The sequence below is a fragment of the Mustela erminea genome, chromosome 14 (assembly GCF_009829155.1).
Source record: "Mustela erminea isolate mMusErm1 chromosome 14, mMusErm1.Pri, whole genome shotgun sequence".
Classification (NCBI taxonomy): domain Eukaryota; kingdom Metazoa; phylum Chordata; class Mammalia; order Carnivora; family Mustelidae; genus Mustela; species Mustela erminea.
The window spans coordinates 62783197-62803485 of record NC_045627.1 but is presented as its reverse complement, the minus strand read 5'-3'; the positions used below and the strand labels follow the sequence as shown (position 1 = coordinate 62803485).

At 40.4% G+C, this 20289-nt stretch overlaps 1 protein-coding gene and 1 non-coding gene across 2 annotated transcripts in view; one reads left to right on the top strand and one right to left on the bottom strand.

The window, feature by feature from the left end:
- The window catches only part of HPSE2 (heparanase 2 (inactive)), a 660133-nt gene that overhangs the window by 498112 nt on the left and 141732 nt on the right, over positions 1-20289 (top strand). Inside the window, exons 8-9 of the mRNA XM_032313019.1 lie at positions 14624-14730; positions 19890-20004. Coding sequence (XP_032168910.1) covers positions 14624-14730; positions 19890-20004 — 222 coding nt within the window. The remainder of the gene's footprint in view (positions 1-14623; positions 14731-19889; positions 20005-20289) is intronic.
- On the bottom strand, positions 2635-2738 carry LOC116573853. Its single transcript, XR_004279040.1, has one exon. It is a non-coding gene; the product is annotated as a U6 spliceosomal RNA (small nuclear RNA).

The following is a 20289-nucleotide window of genomic DNA, read 5'->3' as shown; positions in this document are numbered from 1 at the left end:
TGAGTCCGCATGTTCTCAAAGGGTTTTAGCAGCTGGGAAGCCTCAGGACTCCTGGACTTCTGCATCCCAGTGTGATCCCTCTGGGAATCAGGTGCATTGCCTAGCATCTTTATCTGCCATTGCCTCCTACCATGTAAAGCCTAGGCAAGCTAAATAATTTGAAACATCTCTGCCAGTCTCCATTTGACATTCATTTAGTTTTTAATATTTAAATATTTAATATTTACTGAGCACTTAACAAGTACTAGGCAAAGTGCCAGGTGCTAGGGATACGGGGATACGGAATATGACATAGTCTCTGCCTTCAAGAAACTCACAGTTTTAAAGTTTAACAGTTGCTTTAAAAAGGTTGAAAAATATTACTTAAGGCAGTTGAATATCATTCTATTGAACACTGCAAATTTCTAAGCACTTTATACTAATCTGAGAGTAGGTATCATTCTCTAATCTCTATAAGGAGGGAGGAAATTTCTTTCATTTGTTTATTCTTATATCCAACAGATATTTATTGAGCACGTACCAAGTTCCAGGCAATATGCTCGGTCTTTGTGTTACAGTAGTGTATGAGATAGACAAATCCCTGTATTTTGGGATTTTATGATACCAAATCTAATGACCTGCTTAAAGGGCTATCATTGGAAGTAAAATGATTCTTGGTATCATGGCATTGAGAGTGAAGTTTCTAACTGTGCTCATGTAATTATTTAAGAAGAACACATAACTACGTCAGAACTAAGACAAAGGTGTTGGGAGTTAGGTTCTTCCCTTTCTCTGCACTGCCTGTCTTCCTCCAAGGCTGGATACTTCTTAATCACCACAGAATGTTCGAAGACTGAAATAAGTGGCTAAGCTCATGTTCTCATTTGTCCAGGCAGGGCCAAAGAACCTTAAAGAAAATGGCTCAAATCCTGTGCATAATTGAGATTCAGATTCAGACATTTTAAAGTCTAACGAACTTGGATGGGAGGGCCACATACAGCTGCAGGGAGGAACAGTGGCACCCTTAAGAAAAATGACCTTTATGAAGAAGGCATCTGGCTGGGGATGGCTATAATTAGTAGTAAGACCTGATCTCAACCTTTGGCTGTTGCAGACAGAACACGCCCGAGATCCTCTCAGACCTAGGTCCCTGTTCTGGTTATGACTTGCTGTGCAACAAATTATCCCAAAACTTAGTGACATTAAACAACTATTTACTGTGCTCTTTGATTCTATGGGTCAGGAATCCCCACAGTGCCCTGTGGGGATGGTTCCATCTATGCTCCATGATGTCTGGAGCTTCAGCTGGAAGACTTGAAGCCTGGGGTCATTCAAAGGCTTGCAGCTGGAATCACAAGACTTGTTCACTCACAGGTCTGGCAGTTGATGCCAGCTGTCAGCTAGCACCTTTGTTGGGCTGATAACTGGAATTAGCGACTTCTGAACTTTCTACGTAACCAGGGTTTCCTTCCAAGGTTCAAAAGTCATGCCCAGAAGTGAGAGTCAGGTGGAAGTCATACCACCTTTTCTAACCTACCCTCAAAAGTCATAGGACTTTACTTCAATCATAGTCCATTCATTGAGACAGTCAGCAAGACCAATGGAGATTCAAGGAGAGAGGAAATAAATTCCTTTGGGTGGGAGAGTAGCAAGATTCTGGAAGAGCGTTTAGTACTAGAATGATTTTTGCAGTCATCTTTGGAAAATCTGTCTGCCACAGTTTCAGCCTCCCTCTATCATTAAGGAGCCCTTCATTTCCCTGTCTAATTTTCTTTCCCCAGTTCTCTTTCACAAAGCTCTTGCCAGATATTGCCTTAAATGTGTATCTACTGGAGGTGTTGCTGGATCACAGATTCCCTGAGATTTGATTTATGGGGTAGACTTTCCATTGGCTATACAGCCTGGACCCAGTTGCTGCGACCTCCAGGATGAGAATCTCTCTCACCACAGCCCAGGAGGTGCTAAGCACTGGTCTGCTCTGGGGAGATGGGGACTGGGAGACCAGAGAAGAGTCACCATGTTTTGCCAGTTAAAAAGTTGCTTTGGCTGTTCCTGAGGTCCTGTGTGGGTGGGTGGAGGGTCTGGAAATCAGAGTCCAAGGTGCGCACTGGGACACACTGGCCAAGCTTCTTTCCTGGAGTTTCCAAAACCGATTTAGAGAAGGGCCAAGTAAGATTTTAATATGTATATACCTAGAACGCTCATTTAAAAGCTAAAAGTAGAACCTTTGTTTCTACTCTATTTTGAGAAGCTCACAGAAAGTCTAATGATTCCCCTTAGGCCTACAGTGATGGAAAAAGGGCAGATTTTGTACCAAAATCAGTTCATGAAGTAATGGTTAGATAAATCAGTGATGAGACTGTGTTTGAAAAAGAGATAGAATATGGAATTTGAATTCAGATGGCTTGGGTTGGAGCTCAGGCTTAGCTGTGTAACCTTGGGTTATTCACTTAACCTCTCTAATTTTGTTTCTTCATCTGTAAAATGAGGGTGCTAAGAATACTATGATCTTTCCCTTTTAGGGAGATTAGGAAAGTCACATGAGGCCCTGTTTTGTTAACTGCTATTGGATGCTAGTTCTTATGGCTAATATTATTGTTAATTCAGTTTAGGTTTTTTTTTATTTTTTCTTTTCTTTTTATTTTTATTCCAGTAAAATATATGGAACACTTCACAAGTTTTTGTGTCATCCTTTTGCAGGGCCCATGCTAATCTTTGTATCATTCCAATTTTAATGTATGAACTGCTGAAGTGAGCACTATTATAGTTATTTTTAATAATAATTTGTATGACTAGAGAAGCTTCTGGCTACCTTTATCCTCAACTGGTTCTTTGCTTTTTTCCCTCTTTCCTCTTTCTTTGAACCTTGGGGAATATGGTAGGTGATATTTTTGGCATCTGAAAGGCAGTGACTCAATTGCTAAAAACAGCTGTGGTTTTCAAATTTGGACTGCCACTTACAGAAGAATTCTGAGTTTTCTGGGCCGTGGGCAAATTCTGGTATATGAAAATCTATATTATGTATTTGAAAGCCAAAAAGAGACAATGTTTGGACAAGCCACCCTTTTGGATGATCTACACATTTTCTCCCTTCCATTAGTATAGGGATAATAATCTGTACTTTGGGAGATGAATCAGCGGAGAGTTGAGAATCTCACAATGTAAGCAAGAGTCAGATGGGAAAGTAAGAGATGTTGAGGATACAGTGCAGATGGTATAGTGTGGATACCTGGTCTGACTCCAAAACAATGACATAAGAACCAAGAAGAACCATTCTGGCTTAAGTCACTTGGACTCTATGATTTGTGTCTGCATCTCCTAGAGGAATCAGAGGAGGAAATAACACTTTTTGATATTATTTTCAGCAATTCAATAAGCACAGGAAGGAGTTGGTGAAATCCCAGTCATAAGGGAAGTAGTTCCAAAAGTACTGTCTATATGATTGCACTTTGAATACTAAATAAACCAAACAATTGGCTTTCCTAATATTTGAAAAACTCCTTCCTTCCTTCTTTCTTCCTTTCTTTCCTTTACTTATCAACTGTTTATAACATTCTTAGTTTTTTTCCAGACCCCTGAGGACAAAATGGTGAGCAAGATTCGCATGGTGGTTGTCCTCCTAGACCTGTGGTCTAGTGGAAAAACACTTAATGAAGCAAGCAATGATAATAAGATATGATGACTCTTGTAACAGGGATGTCTAGGGTGCCCCATGAGTGCTCACATCCATTCCATGCAAGCCCATGGTGGAAAATATCTACCTCAGTGTGTGAAAGAAGGGAAAACCAAGAAATCTTTCCAGTGGAAGTGAGTGACATTTCGGTGTCTGTCGGAAGAACAGACTCCTTGTAATTTATTCAGTTCTGAGCATGCGAACAGAGGACTAGCAGTGTTAAATATATATGGTAGAGAGAATGATTTGTCTGGTTCATGTTATGACCATGATTGTTCTTTTGTTAAAATCATTGCTTATGGTTGACTATAATATTTATTAAGATGAACTCTTTTGAGGCCATTTTTCCAGAATGTATTAGTTACAGGATCAAGGAAGATATGAGGCAAAAGAATATTTAATCTTTTTGAAGTAACTAGTAGATCAAAAAAGAAGCTTTTCTGGTTTGCCCACTTATTTGAGCTTCTTAGGACATGAAAGGGGAAGGGAATAAAAATATCAGTGATTCTTGAGGATCACAGAATAACTAAAAGCACAACTAAAGGAAAAATGAAGAAAATAATAATGTTAACCTTCTCTTTTTTTTAAAAAAAAGATTTAATTTATTAATTTGACAAACAGAGATGACAAGTAGGCAGAGAGGCAGGCAGAGAGAGGAGGGAGCAGGCTCCCCGCTAAGCAGAGAACCTGACATGGCGCTCGATCCCAGGACCATGGGATCATGACCTGAGCCGAAGGCAGAGGCTTTAACCCACTGAGCCACCCAGGTGCCCCTGTTAACCTTCTCTTAATGAAGAAATAAGAAAATGAAAATGGTACTACTAGGCTAGGAACAGCAATACCACCACAAAAATCAGTTTTTGATTCTTCCATTCACTGAGCAATGCTAAAGGCTCATTTCAGTGTGCCAGTGCCTATTTATCATAATGCCTATCATTTGGCAGGTACTTAATGAATGTTAGCTAATGGGAAATAAGCAGGATGGAGAAAGTAAATGAGCAGAGTAAAATGGTAGAAGTATAAGAAAAGTAAAGTAGTGTCTTCCTCTCATTCACATTTGGATCTGCTATCTCAGCTGTTCTCATGCAGGAGAAACTAATCTACTGCTAACTGTGTAGTGTAGTGTTGAATAGATAGAAGTATATCTGATCACAGGAACCCAGTTCTAGGGCGCTGCCTGGGACACCAGCAGAGGCCTAGGAGAGTAGGAAGCTGGAAGTTTGAGCTTCCCGAGCTTCCCAGTAAATTAGTTTCTTTGACACCACTTGGCTGTGTATCTGCAAATGAGCAGTATGACCCAAGGGATCTTCGACTCTTCTCTTTCATAGAGAAGACACTGATAATAAATACGGGCTTCTAGCTGGAAAGGCATGTTTACCACAAAAGCGCTCTAAAGTTTTAATTGTTGTCATCTTATGAACTGTATCTCCTTAATTCTTTTTTTAAAAGATGTTATTTATTTATTTGACAGACAGAAATCACAAATAGGCAGAGAGGCAGGCAGATAGAGAGAGGGGGAAGCAGGCTCCCCGCTGAGCAGAGAGCCCTATGCGGGGCTCGATTCCAGGACCATGGGATCATGACCTGAGCCGAAGGCAGAGGCTGTAACCCACTGAGCCACCCAGGCACTCCTGTATCTCCTTAATTCATAAACAGAAATAATTATAAAATGTACCATAAACTTATTAACAGCTTGTAGGGGGAGCAGATAGGAGATAGGGTAAACAGCTGGCAAGTTTCTTTTAATATTATGAAAAACATTCTGATTTCAAAACCATTAAAATGTGGAAAATGCATCATTAATTTGCAGAAATATAGTAATATAGGTTACAGTGCCATTTATTGACTGCATCATGTATTTCTAGCTCATTGAAGAAACCAGTCATTCGTTCAAGGCCACTGGTAGTAAAATCAGAATTCAAGGCCAGGGCCACCTAAGTCCAGAGCTCACACTCTTACCCAATACACTCTTCTGCATCTGCCATACATGTTAGCCATTTATTTTACAGCCCATGTAATACTTATATTCCTAATGTCCCAGGATTAGGAAGGCTTTTAAAGAATACTGAATGTTCTTGGTGAAAGAAGATCAATTTGACCCCATGATCAGTTCATATAATCTGGAGTGGGTGTCCTAGAACTAAAAATTAAATGAAAGCTATATATTAAGTAATGTCTAATATATTACTCCAATATTAGTGAAAGAGGACAGGGCTTTTCAGGGAGTGATTTGCATTCATTCACTGGACTTCATTCTTATGTCTCATACACACAGGCTTTTGGTCAATGCAGTGAGGTCCCGTTATGTGCAAAGCAGTGACAATGTGGGGGTATGTGCTGCCCATGGACACTCGGAGGAATGGCCCTGGGAACAAATCGTGGTTTAGAGCAAAAAAACCTCTTCAGGTGGAAGAGGCTACTTGTGGTGACCTTCCAATTTTCCACACGGAAGTGGGAGGATTATAGGATTTGTCTATGACTTGTCAGTAAAGAGACTGTCCAGTAAGCCTGGGGGTTGATTCCTCATGGGAAAGAACTGGGAAGAGAAGAAGAGTCATTCTAATGCAAGCAGCTGCTGTCTAGTCTCTCCCTCTGCTAGCACTTATCCTTGAACATAGTCTTTACTTCAGGACTCTGTGAAATCTACCTTATTTTTTGGCATATGCTAATACTTTCCTTGCCTTCCCTGGAACTTTATCTTTTTTGTGTATGCTCTTATTTTAATTTTACGTTTTGTTGCAATTACATACAGTGGCTTTTCTGTGGTTGGAGATAACAAGAACAGAATGCAATTTTAAATTCTAAAAATGCCATAGAAACAGAAACCACAAATTAAAAATTGATCTGATACCAAAAGAAAATGGGTAAATGTGGCACTCCGGAAAAGGGAGATGATAAAAATAAGTTATACAGAAAAAAATTAATGAAACTGACAGGAAGTACATCAGACAGAAGAAATAAATCAGGAAGAATGTTATGAGATATTGGAATAGCTGAGCTCAGAATAGCCCAGTGTGTCTAACCTAAGAAGGACATACTAAATATGAGGCAGGTTAGTCATTTCTGGGTCTCCTTAAATGAGAAAATTCAAATAGAAAGTAGACAGACCCCTGAACTGTAATTGTGATGGTTTGGTGTTTGCTTTTAAGGTTTTGAGGTTTTTAGTTATCTTCACTGAAACTTAGCCTTTTCATCAGTAAAATATTATATCTCCCACTTATTAACAAATAAATTATTTCATTATCATATTATTTAACAGGTATTTAATAAGCAAAGTAACTGTCAAGCAACATGCCAGGTACTTAGCTATTTCTATAAGGTATCTATAAAGGAAAGAAAAAGTGTGACTTTCTCAAGCTGTTTATATTATAGTAGGGAAGACAGATAGACAAAGAGAAAATTACAGTTCAGTTTAATAAGGTCAAGGTCAGAGATAGTTTTGAAGAACTTTGGAGTCCAGAGGAGAAATGAGTTAATTTTCTAAAGGTTTGAGGAAAGTTTTACAGAGGAGGTAACATTTGAAATAAGCCAGAAAAAAAAAAAATCAGGTAATATGGATGAATATGGATGAGATGTGGGTAGGGGAGGAGGCAATCAGTAAAAACCTAAAAGAAGGTCATGTAGTTGGAAAATGGTAAGTCCACTCTGTGTGGTGAACCATAGGTCTTGTGGGAAGGGAGGGAAGAAGAGGCAGCTAAGCGGTCATTGTGAAGGGTCTATGATACCAAGTTAAATGAAGCAGCTGGTATGTATCCCGAGGCCTGGTGGTTCTCATCATCATTCTGTGGTGTCTAACATACTCCCAGGGACAAATCAATAAAACAGACTAGGGCTTGTGTGTACTTACTGGCTCCTTAGCTTTTTTTCCCAGTTAGGGAAACATTTCATAATTTCAGTGAATGAAAAGAATGTTATTGTGACATCTTAGAATCCATTCTTTTTATTTTTATTTTATTTTTTTTTAATATTTTCTTTATTTATTCATAAGAGACAGAGAGAGAGGGAGGCAGAGGCAGAGGGAGAAGCAGGCTCCCTATGGAGCAGGGAGCCTAATATGGGACTCCATCTCAGGACCCCGGGATCTTGAACTGAGCCAAAGGCAGACACTTAACTGACTGAGCCACCCCGGTGCCCCTATTCTTTTTATTTTTAAGTAAACCATTCCTTAGAAAGCTGTGTTCAGTATTAACATAGCATATATCCCAACTAACAACACAGACTTCTGTGAGCACATGATTGAGTGCTTCTGCCAATAATGGAGAGCCAGTGAAAGTTCTGAAGCTGGGGAGGGACCTTACAAGTTAACAAATGGCAGCATGGGGGATGAACTTGTGGTTGAAGAGATTAGAGGTGGCAGACCAAGGGAGAAATGATAAGATCCAGGACTTAGCAAGGGACAGTGAGGAAGGAGGGGTCAAAATGGAATGATCCCTTCCTCTTCTAAGATAGTAGGTATGTTAGAGTAAAAAATATGCAAGAGGAATGGACAGAAAAAACATTATTGAACTCTCACTTGGACCTCTAGTCAATACAATAAGAAACAAAGAGGCAGGGGTACCACCGAGAAGAGGGCTATGGATAAGTGAGGTTTAAGAAGCTTCCTGAGCTATTTGCCTTCTAACCCGTGATTAGGGGACCAGTTCTGGTTACTCAGAGAGCTACTGCTCTTCCCAAGGTCCTGGGGAAGGTTGATTTCCAAGTAGATGAGATGCTGGAATTAATGGGCTCCAGGTTCTTTTGGAGGTTGGGCCTCCTGCCAGGGCTGATTAGCCCAGCTGGCCTGTCCACTATTCCTGTTTTATTGCTTCCTTTCTCATTAAGGAAGGTGTTGGGTTTGGATAACCATAAACAACATGTCTGCTGTTACAGGGCTACCATCTCTTGCACAGCCAATGGCTGAAAACAGGCTCTTGGGTGTCTTTGTTAAAGACTTAGGTCACAATTTTGGAGAAACAGGAAAAGGAAGCCCAGGTTTGAAAATGTGCCACATAAATGGTTATTATCGTATGTTTTCTCTTTTACCTTTCCAAAAAAAAAAAAAAAAAAAAGTGGCAGGGGAAATATAACTACAAAGAAAATATATACATATATATATATCTCAGTATGGTTTTTCCTCATTCTTCTCTCTCACCCCTGCTCTCTCAACACAACCACATGGAACAGTTCTGATGTCCTCAACCCCTCAGATGGGAGGGAAGGGAGTTGGAGGCTTCCCTTCACATCAGTCTGCCCCCAGCAGGCCCAAGGAGTTGGAGCAGCCACTGGCCACTTGCTGAGCTGTTCTGTGGGTGCCTCACAGTTCCCTTGTCCACTTGAGCCCAAGGGCAGAAGTCTTATAGGACAATAGAACCCTTGAAGGGGAGCCCGCCACCCAGCCCCTCTCTACCCTCATTCCAGTAATCTTAACTCTTGTACTTCTTCCCTGTCCCCAGGCAATGTGTTCCTTAAAATGACCTTCTTTAGCACATCATTTCTCACCAGGAACTGTACCCTTGTTCTTTCCAGTCCTCCAATTTTCTCTCTTCCAGCACAGGGAGAATCATATTTACTCAGAAAACCACAGTGTTGAACTATAGCCCTCGCTTTCTTAGAGTTTCACTTTCTAAGGGAATTTTGCAGCTGGTTCCAAGTACTTTTCTGGATTTTTTTCCTCTCCTCTTCTGCCCATGTTGATTTCTTCCCCAGTCCTAACCAGCCCCCAGCCTCAGTACCTCCCCTACCTTTCACCATGATGGTCATCTCTGCTTATCGTAGACAATTCATCAAACCTCTCACTATGTCCCCAATAGCAAATGCTCAGAAAATCCTTGTTGATTTTGTACCAACTAGTCCCAGAGCCTTTAGTTTTAAAACTTTCTAGAAATCTCTCCCCTGCAGAACATCTCATAAAAGCTGGTTTAAGTTGTACATAAAAATCCTACCTCACTGTGTGTTTTGTTCACATGGCTTCTCTAGCAAAGGACGGGAATTACTCCTGTGCTGAGTGTCAGTAAATGAACTACTCGGTAAATGAACTACTCTGAATGCTAATTATGTTAATGTGAATTATCCATGTGCCTTTTAAATTTTAAGTAGACCTTTCCCTGCTAGTTAGCACATCTGGGTTATTATCTACCTCTACAAACACGTCCAAAAGACAAGCAGCCAACTCTTATGTTAGATTGACCCGAACCCAACTCTTTATTTTTTTTTTTAATTTATTTGACAGAGATCACAAGTAGGCAGAGAGACAGGCAGAGGGAGAGGGGGATGAAGGCTCCCTGCTGAGCAGAGAACCCCCCAGAATCCTGGGATCATGACCTGAGCTAAAGGCAGAGGCTTTAAACCCACTGAGCCACCCAGGCTCCCTGAACCCAACTCTTGTGCTTTAGACAAGGCAAGTGGTCTAGGTTAACATTCGGTTGACTTTAAGAACTTACCAATAAGCCAGATACCTTTCCAAGTGCTTTATAAAAATCCGGTCATTTAAATATCATAACATGCACAGAGATGGATATTATTACTATTCTCACTTTATAACTAAGGAAAGTAAAGCTCAGAGAAGTCACACAGTGAGTAAACCATAGAATCAGGATTCAGACACAGGTAATCTGAGTGCAAAGTCCATGCCCCAAACCACTCCTCAATGCTACCTCACCAATACAGCAGTTTATAATTGTTTACTTATGAAGCCCCCTGCAAATCAGAAGAGCATTCAGATGAACTTCTCTTTATACAGTGTCTCTGACCCTCCAGAATCTTATGTACATGGTATTTTACAAATCCAACCATTTCCCAGAACCAATTCCTCATTTAAAAGAGCTAGACTGGGCCCCTAGGTGGCTCAGTTGTTAAGTGTCTGCCTTTGGCCCACATCATAATCCCAGGGTGCTGGAATCAAGCCCTGGGTTGGGCTCCCTGCTCAGCAGGAAGACTGCTTTTATTTTAATTTAATTTAATTTAATTTAATTTTACTTTATTTTATTTTATTTTATTTTTCTGTTTTCATCATGATAAGTGTAGTCTTTAATCCCATCCCCAATTCCCCCTATCCCCCCCTCACCTCCTCTCTGGTAACCATTGGTTTGTTCTCTATAGTTAAGAGTCTGTTTCTTAGTTTGTCTCTCTCTCTTTCGCTCCCCTTTCCTCATTCGTTTTGTTTCTTAAATGCCACATATTCCACATTCCCTTACTCACTGTACTCCAGACGGTCTTCTCTTGGTTCTACAAAAACAGTCCTGCTTCCATATCTTGTCCTTTTCCTGAGCTCCTCCTACAGATCCATCAGGGGCGGGTTCCACCTTCAGTCAGGTCTAGGCTTCAGGGGAGTGACCTGAGCACTATCTGAAGTATCTAGTCCTGCCCCTCCTGCCGAGTCACTTTCTCTCAGATTATTCTGTTCCATTTTCTTCCTAGCTCTTTTTATTTCTAAATTTCTTTGTTTACTATTTATTGTTAGTCTTTTCCAGTGAACTAATAGTAAGCCAAAGAGAGCAGAGCTTTGTTCTGTTTCACTCATTGCTGTATTTCTGCCCCTAGAGTCTGTTTGGCATACAGCAGGCACCCAATAAGTATTGGTTGAGTGAATGAATAAATGCATTTGATAATGCCTTAATGTGTGGGGATGGAAACCCTTAACCATCTAGTCTCATTTTTAGGTATTCTCCTTAAGTAATTTCATCTAATTCAATGGCTTTTTCTACCACTCTCACTATTTACCTTCATCTGGACTCTTTTTTTTTTCTGTTTCTTGTTTTTTTATGAAATTTTAACTTACATAGTCAAAGAAACTCTTGACTGTTGAGGAATAGGAGGTAAGGGGATCAGCTTAACATTTTGTATTTAGAAGGAACTTAAGTTTCCTCTACTCCCAGTGCATGGTTTCACATGTTGATAAAGAAAGTTCAGAAAATAACAAGCCCCAAATCTCACAACTACTGTGTGGCAAAACCTAGAACTTCAGGGTACATTACTGATTCTACAGTAGTATCTGCTTATTAGACTCTACCTCTCCTTTTGCTGATGACACCACAGACACACACAGACACACACACAGACACACACCCACACACACACACACAGTCAAATTTTATTAAGATAAAATTCACATACCATGAAATTGTGCATGCCCTTTAAAAGTGTGCAGCCTTGTAGTTTTTAAGGTATGAACAGAATTATGAAACCCTCTAATTTTAGAACATGTTCATTACCCTCCAAAGAAACCCCATATCTATTTGTAGTCATTCCCCACTGCTTTCATTTCCCCTCCCCTTCTCTGGCCCTAGGAAACTACTAATCTAGTTTCTGTCTTTACAGACTTGCCTATTCTGGACATTTCATGTAACAGAACAGAATCATACAACATGGGGCCTTTTGTGTCTGGCTTCTTTCACTTGGCTTAATGACTTCAAGCTTCATCATGCTATAATTTTACCTTTTGGTTTTGCTTAACCCCTTTACTCTAACTGCCTTATTTTAATATCTGTCTTTGAGCAAAAATTAAACTCTGGATATCCTGGAAGCCAAAGGCAAAAAAGAAAAACACAAATGTGTCACTCCACGCAAGTTACAAGCAGTTTCTCACAAGCAGAGAGTTTTGGTAAGCCTACATTTTGAGGGAAACCCTCAGTGCAATTCAGTTTCAGCATATGGCTTTGTCTCTTGATCATTTAAGGTGTTTTCCTTATTTTCTTATTAATACCATCTCCAGTTCCTGTTGGGTTGGGCACTGTGAGCAGTGAGAAGGGAGAGAGAACAACCTTGTGGTATCCTCAATGACTGTTCTCTTTTTGGGGCCAGGGGGAATTTGTACTTCATTTTTAATAACATTCTAATTTGACCTCCACTTTCAGTTTTCAGGCTCTTTCTTCCATTCTTGATCACAATCCTTACTTCCATCTCAAATTTGTGAAATATTTTCACCGCTTTCTCCTGAAAGGGTTGAGCACTTTGCCAACCCTGATTCTAAAATAGGTCTCAGATAATGCAAATATTCAAGTAGATGCAGGGATATCTAGGGAGAGATGAAAAGAGGAGCATGATTGTTTGCTGATATCTGCCTCCATGTTTGGGAAAAGGAAAGTTCTGGCATTTATGCTACATCTCACATTATTATTTTTTTTCTTTTTGGGGTTCTGAAGTGCAGAGAATTAAATTAAAATCACACTTCTCAACTACAGCAGACTCTCAGCAGTTCATTCAAAGCCTTTTGTTTTAATTTTTGTTTTTGTTTTAATTTTCACCTGGATCTCTAATCTCTGCTCACATTCACCTTCCTCTTAAGCTTGCTTTCCTTCGGTGTTTGGTACATGTCCTTTAGAGACATGTATCTTACACGTATCTTTAGAAACTATTTAGTGTTAGTGGAGGTGAATGAGTAATTACCTAAGTAATATTGTGACATAAATCTCATTCTGTTGCTATTTTTTTTAACTCACCACTAAATCTTTAAAGCTAATTCATGTTGCTGCATTTACATTGATTCTATTGCTCCCAGCTGCTGCATAATGTTTTATGGTATGCATCCACCACCTTTTCCTTTTCCATTCCTCTAGCAACGCAAACTTGTATGGAACAATGACATGGTGAACATCCTCATGCTTGTCTCCTTAGAAACCTGAGGAAGAATTCTTTTGGTTTGTATGCCTAAGAGAAAAATTGTTGGGCCATAGGATCTAAATACGCTGTTGTCTTTATCCAGCTCCCCTTGTGCATAACTAACATCCTCTCAGTTTTCTACGTCCTGTACTAACTATTGCTGCAGGGACCAGAGCTTGGCAGGTGCACTTGGCACCCATGGGATGCAGTACAACCTCACTTCTTATTTCCTGCTCTGGGACTTCTCGAAGGCAGAGATGCAGAACTCAGGGAACCTACTCAACACTCATGCCTACATAGTTTAGTGGGGTAATGGAAAGGAGCCGAGGCTAACAGTCCCAAGACTACTCTTGACCCTTTGGATTTTAAGAGCCAAGGGATAAGTATGCTTCTCTTTGAATTCCCCTGGAAGAAAGTTCCAAGACATAGCTCATAAGACTCTTACCAAGTTCATTATGGGGTTGAGTTTAAGTTGCCAACAGTGGTTGCCAAATTGAAAACACATCCTGGTACTGGTTTTACCTTTTCTCTTATTTAGTCCTCCAGTTCCTCATTCCCGCTCCCTGTTATTATTTCCCAAATTGACTATCTATAGATAAGTTTTTGTCTCAGGCTCTGCTTCCAGGGGCTTCCCAGAGTACAGCATTACCCCTAAGTACTGCCAGACTGCTGTCTGAGGCATCTGGTTCTTAATCTGGATAGTCTGGCCAGCCTCCAACTTGGGGACCAGAGACTGGGCCATTTCAAAACTTCAGAGGCTCACCTCTTAACAAGAGGCTTTGCCTCTGCTTGGAAAGTTGCTGAGGTGGAATCTCTCACCTGTGGATCAGTGATCTTTTTAAATACTTAGTGCAGTTACTTTCAAAATGTGGTTGTAATATATATACATGCCCTGGTGATTATAAAATATTTCTCCCAAACACTGACCTCTGCCCTCATGATTTATGATATCTGAGGTATGGACAGGAGACTCATCCTGGGATCTGCCATAACAGTATTAAGAAAATTTTCTTCTCGATACTTGTCAATACGGAAACATCACATGATTTATACTCTCCAGTGAAGGGTGTCAGCTTACGTCCTGGAAAATGCAGTTGTTTTAACAGTCATATTTTCACTTGGGTTTACTTAGGGAAAAATAATCATTTCTGAGTGGACATATGTCAGTGTTAATGCTTGCGTGTGTGTTGGGTGTGTGCGTTGGGTGTGCGCGCGCACATGCTCATACGCATACCAGCTCACCGTATGCGGTGAATCATCATGGAAAAAACACAGATCATGACCACCTGGGAGCGGGCTATCGGCAGAACTCCCTCAAGGGAATGTGTCTTCCTTCTCACTTGCAAACAACTTTTAAAAATCTCCTCTCCCCTTCTGCTTTTGTTGTGTGAACAGGTGGTTAACACATACACCCCAGGAAAGAAGATTTGGCTTGAAGGTGTGGTGACCACCTCGGCTGGAGGCGCAAACAACCTATCAGATTCCTATGCTGCGGGATTCTTGTGAGTAACATGTGCAGTTTCACTCCCAGGGCCTTTGAGGAGAGAAGGGCGGTGAAGTGGTACCGCTCACTCTTCTGTCCACTGGAGGGGGGAGGTTCTTTTTCCACTGAAAGTTCTTTATCTGCTCCTTTTTGAATTGGTGTAACCCATTCCACAAACACTGATGAGTCACTTCTCTAGACACCAAGATGTCAGGTACAGGCATCAGAGCAAAGATAGTAGTAGTAATAGTAGTAGGAGTGACCATATAGGCATAAGACATTTATTTAATGTCTATAGTTCAAAGACAATGTAGACAACATACAATTTCTCCTCTAATTTTCACCATATTCTTAGGAGATAGGTAGGAGTAAGATTGGAGGAACAGAGACAGGAGATAAGAAAAGATGTAGGAGATCAGTGCTGTATTAATAATAATTTTAACTCTATGTGTCACATGCTTTCTGAAGTGCTCTCTCTAATAACTGACAACCAGTGTAGTACTATTTTACAGATAGTACTATTTTACAACTACCCAATAGATAGATATGAGAGCTTGGGCTTAAGCCCAGAGAGTCTGCTTCAGAGTCTAGCCTCTTTGCCACTACCTTAGACCATCTTTCTTTCTGCCTCGCATGGTCTGTCCACAAAAGGAAGTGGTAGACAGGCAAAGGAATCAGGAATTTCTCTTGACGGGGAAGATCAGGAAGGATTTCATGGACGAAGTAGCATTTGAGGGGGACATAGAAAGATTATTCTAATTTCTATGTGTGGAGAATGGTGATGATGATGGAGGGGAGAATTCGAGGCAGAAGGAACATTATGGGCAATGGCACAGGGGGTAGAAAACGAGTCATGTGATGAAAGCCTCAGGAGCTACAGGAATGTAGTGAGGACTGCAACGAGGGGCAGCAGGGTGGTTCTCCACCAATTGTGGAAGGCTGTTGAATGCCAGGCAGAGGAAGTAAGGCCTTATTCTACACTCAGTGGCAAGCCACTGAAGACTTTGGAGGAAGAGAGAGACAGCATCTGACCTGTGTTCCTATGTTGGTTTGGGGAATAATATGCACAAGGGTTTGGAGAGGCAGACTCTAGGACAATGGACTTGAAGTCTTCTGCAATTATCTGGACAACTTAACACCGGAAGCATAAGGGGCTCTGACTGGCTTGCCACCATCATGTGGCAGGGACAGATCCTTCAGGACCATGGATTCACCAAGTGACCTGTCTTGTGCCACTCTAGTCCCATGGCCCTGGTTTTTTGTCTGCGGCAAGGTCCGCCTAAGAGCTGAGCTCTGTCCTCAGCTTTGTGTTTCTTTTCTAACAGCTGTTCCTAATTAAACACATGTAGTTTCCCTCCATTAAGGCAGTTTCTTAAATACATTTGTAAAGAACAAATCAGGGCAGTCAGGCAGATTGTCTTTGCAGATGGAATCCTGATACATGCTGATGAAGATAATGGGTTAAAAGAATATATGATGATACTCTGGGTCTTCCGTGCCTGTGTTCTCGGTACCTAGCACTGAGGGCACCGAGCGGTTGTGCGGTAAGCATGGTTCCAGTGAATGAAATGGATGAATCAGCATTTGATACACTGTTTCTGAGAGTCTTCTTTCAAAAATACACTCCCTGCTAGGTTTCACTGTGAGCCATAGAGTTTGGCAAGAATCCAGTGGCAGTTAGGACCATAGGGACCTCTTAGAACCAGCAGAGGAATGGCTTTTGCTCAGCCGTCATAGACAGAACCTGCTGCTGGGCCAGCAAGCAGCCCAGCTGGCCTCAGTGTTTTCATGAACATTCTTCCCTTCAGGGAATGAAGTGAAATGGGAAATAATATAGCCCTTCATGGAGGGAGCTGGAGAGAGACCTGCCTTTTCATGAGCACCAGCCAGATCTCCATAGTTCTCTGAGGTCACTTTGCAAACCCAGATTAACACAGTTGTTCAGGATTAGGTTGTAGTTCAAGTAACCAATGTGTGGTGGACACAGATCAGCTAAAAACTAGCTTACTTGGCTCCTGGTCTTCTATCTTATCTCTTTATCACCCATTTGCTCTCCCCTCTGCTGGCAGCACCCAGCAAAGTGTCCTTTGAGTCTAGTTCTCCCAGGAGCATAAATAGCTTCCTGGGTGGTGGGGGTGGGGGGAATAAAGCATTCTAAGAAGCTCCCAAAAGGCTAGCAATATTCCTTGGGAAGAAGGCATCTTTCAGGTGTTTTTCAATATATGGCATAATGATGAGCTTACAAGGACACTTGCACATTTATGCAAAGATCAGAACTATTTGATTCTAGCCAGGGCTTTGAGACCTTGTGATGTACTACAGACCTAACCTTGGCATACTGCTGTGTCTCCAGCACCCGGTAGTATCTGCCACCCAGTCAATAGTCAATCTGTTTTTGTGGAATGGAAACTGCTGGCTACAGTAGCATCCTTGGTGGGATGTACCAGGCATCTTGCCACTTTTCACTACTTTTCACTGAAAGAGAGACTTGGAACACCATTTATCTTCCCTCTCCGAGGGCTTATTATTCACAAGAGGAAGAGGATGATAATTTTCTCTAACCATTCCATTCTGAAAAGCACAGGGAAACAGGGGTTCTGGTCATAGTCATTTTGAATGCTTCAGACCCTGGATATGTATATAGGATGTGAGTTTGGAAGGGAGGTTGCATAGTCTTCCCTCTCACATTAGAATTCCTTCAAAACCTCACTGTACTAGCAAAAACACCACCCCCCAGATTTACCAGTTAGCATTTGTTTGTTGAATATATTCTTTGCAGATCACTGTTACAAGGTCTATCAAGGTCACAAGTAGGAATTTGGTACCATTCCTATAAATGAGTGCAAGTATTTACATACCCAGTGCTTTATAAATGACTCACATAGTCACACAAACATTTTTGTGTCTATCCTCAATGCTGAGAACAAGGCCTGGCATTTACAGCTGATTAATTCATGTTGAATGAGTAATGAATGACTGAGCAAATGGGATATTTTAAATACCAAAATACAGTCCTGTATGGATATCCAGCTGCTGCTCGATGTGATTATATATTTACTCATCATTTTGTTTCTTTGTTCAGCAAGCATAGGGATAGAAGGGTGAATGAGACATACTCGTTTTTATGAGTTAGTACTTGTTAGATATAGACCCTGTTGTATCTGTGCTGCATTGCTGGAGAGAGCACTGATTTAGTGCATTAGCCCAGAATTTACTTTGTAATTCTACCCCAGGATATTTAATATTGTGTCTCAGTATTAGTATATATTAATTAGTTAGTTATATAATTAATTAGTTATATATTTAGTATAACTAAATCTGTTATCCTGATATCACAGGGTTAGTAAATTAATAAAAATAATAAAGACAAGTAGCTTAGGTATGTGATATTCTAAAAGTAATTTTATATCCTAGTCTGAACAACAACAACAACAAAAGTTCTGTTGTATTATTGTCAGATTTTCTTTTTGACTTAAAACTTCTGTTTTTGCATTTTGCTTTATTTTATTTTGTTTTTATAATTCTAATTATCAGTAAATGTTAGTTTTTATGAGAAAAAAATAAAATTGTCAATGGGAAAAAGATTTTAAAATGTTAATGTCCATTCACAGTATAAAAATTAGCAATGTTCTTTATTCAAATAAAGAAAAAGTTTAACTCTACAAGTCACTGATTTGGAGTTCCATATGGTTTCAAATTTGGGATACCATAGTTATGCATAATTTGTCCCTAGTGTGCTAAATGGTGATTCTCAGTGTTCCTTGAATCTAATTTTATCCACATCAATTTCAACTTAACAAAGAGTATGAAGAACCTACAGTGTACTAGGAACTGAGATAGATATTTTGGGTACAAAGCTAAAACATGTCTGTTCTCAGTGAGCTCCTAAGCAACTGGGGGACAACAGAGATGTAAGGAAGTAATTATCATGGGCTGACAGAAGGTATAAACAAGAGTTCTGTCAGGTACAGAGGAGGAAAGTACTACTGGTTGCCGGGACAGCAGAGTTTGGAAGGAAATGACACTTCACTTGGAGATGAACAGATAGGAAGAAATTTGCCAGATGAGGTGAACCGGTTAGAGGAGGAGAGAAAGAGAATTCTAAGCAGAAGTTAAGATACGTGAGAAGACTCAGGTCAGTATGTGAAAGCATGGTGAGTTTGGGCAGCCTAGAGTAGTTATATGCGGCTAAGAACCAGGGAATGGAGTTGAGGGTGAGAGAAGAGGGAGAAAGAGACACAAAGGAAGGCTCACATGTGTGCTCAGGAAAGATGGTGAAACACCTTATCTTTTATACCATAAGACTGAAGCTCTCAGTCACATTTATTATATATATATTACTACAATTAGAAATTTCCCCAAGTTTCAGAAGTAGGAATACAAAGAGAAAATTAAAGAGATGAGTAAATGAATGAATGAATTGAATGCATAAATAATAAAGGCAGAGTTAGTGTTGGGTGTTAGAAGAACCAAGAGGGCAATATTTTTGAAGGATAGCACACTCCAGACAGTGGTTTTGGGCATAGTGGGATGTGTGATAACATGTGAGCAATGCAGGTCCTCCATTATGTGTGTGATGGTAGCATAGTTGAAGCTCTGCATGGTTAATTACTGTAGCAAGGAAAATTATTATTGCATTGACTGCTGTCAGAGATATATGAAGATGCTAATGGCTGGGCCCTTCTTGCCTGGGTTACAGGAGTATGTGAGGTAGAGTCACATGAAAGGTACTCATACAGTGTAAGGTGCAGGCAGGGGAGTTTGGGTACTGGAGAGTAGAGAGTGTATGTCCTGTGATTGTGTGTCCTATGGCCAGCGGGTGAGGAATGATAAATAGGCTTACAAGTGGCTACAAGGGTATTCATTTTCTTTGTTAGTATTACAGGAGTAAAATAAGTCATTAGCCACAAGGTATTTTATGACCAAGGGCAATTCATTTTATTCCCCTGAACCTCTATTTCTTTTCCTATAAAATGAAGAGGTTAGATTTGATAATCCCTAAAATGTCTTCCAGCTGTGTACTCAGTGCTTACAATAATCTTCTCCTGTAAAGTACTAGGTAAATTTCATAGTGGGGGTTGGTGTATGTGTGTATGTGTGTTAGCCAATCCCTACAGAGCTTGTTACATGCAACTTTTAAGATGTATTGATGCAACATTTTTTTTCATGCTTTTTTAGATGGTTGAACACTTTAGGAATGCTGGCCAATCAGGGCATTGATGTTGTGATACGACACTCATTTTTTGACCATGGATATAATCACCTGGTGGACCAGAATTTCAACCCATTACCAGTAAGTGTGAGATAAAGATCCCCAACTCCTCTTCCATGTCTTTCAGGTATTTTGACCGTACCTTGTTCCATACTGGGAGAATTTTTCTCCTCTCTCTGTAACCAGGTAATTTCATAAATTGGACAGAAACAATCATGTCTTTGCTCTCTTGACCCATTTCACAGACTTACGGCTTCACTACACTCACTCACATGCACATATATATATATACACAATCATATATACAAATGCATGTTTGCATATACATATATACATGTATGTATTTATTTATTACTATTATTTTAA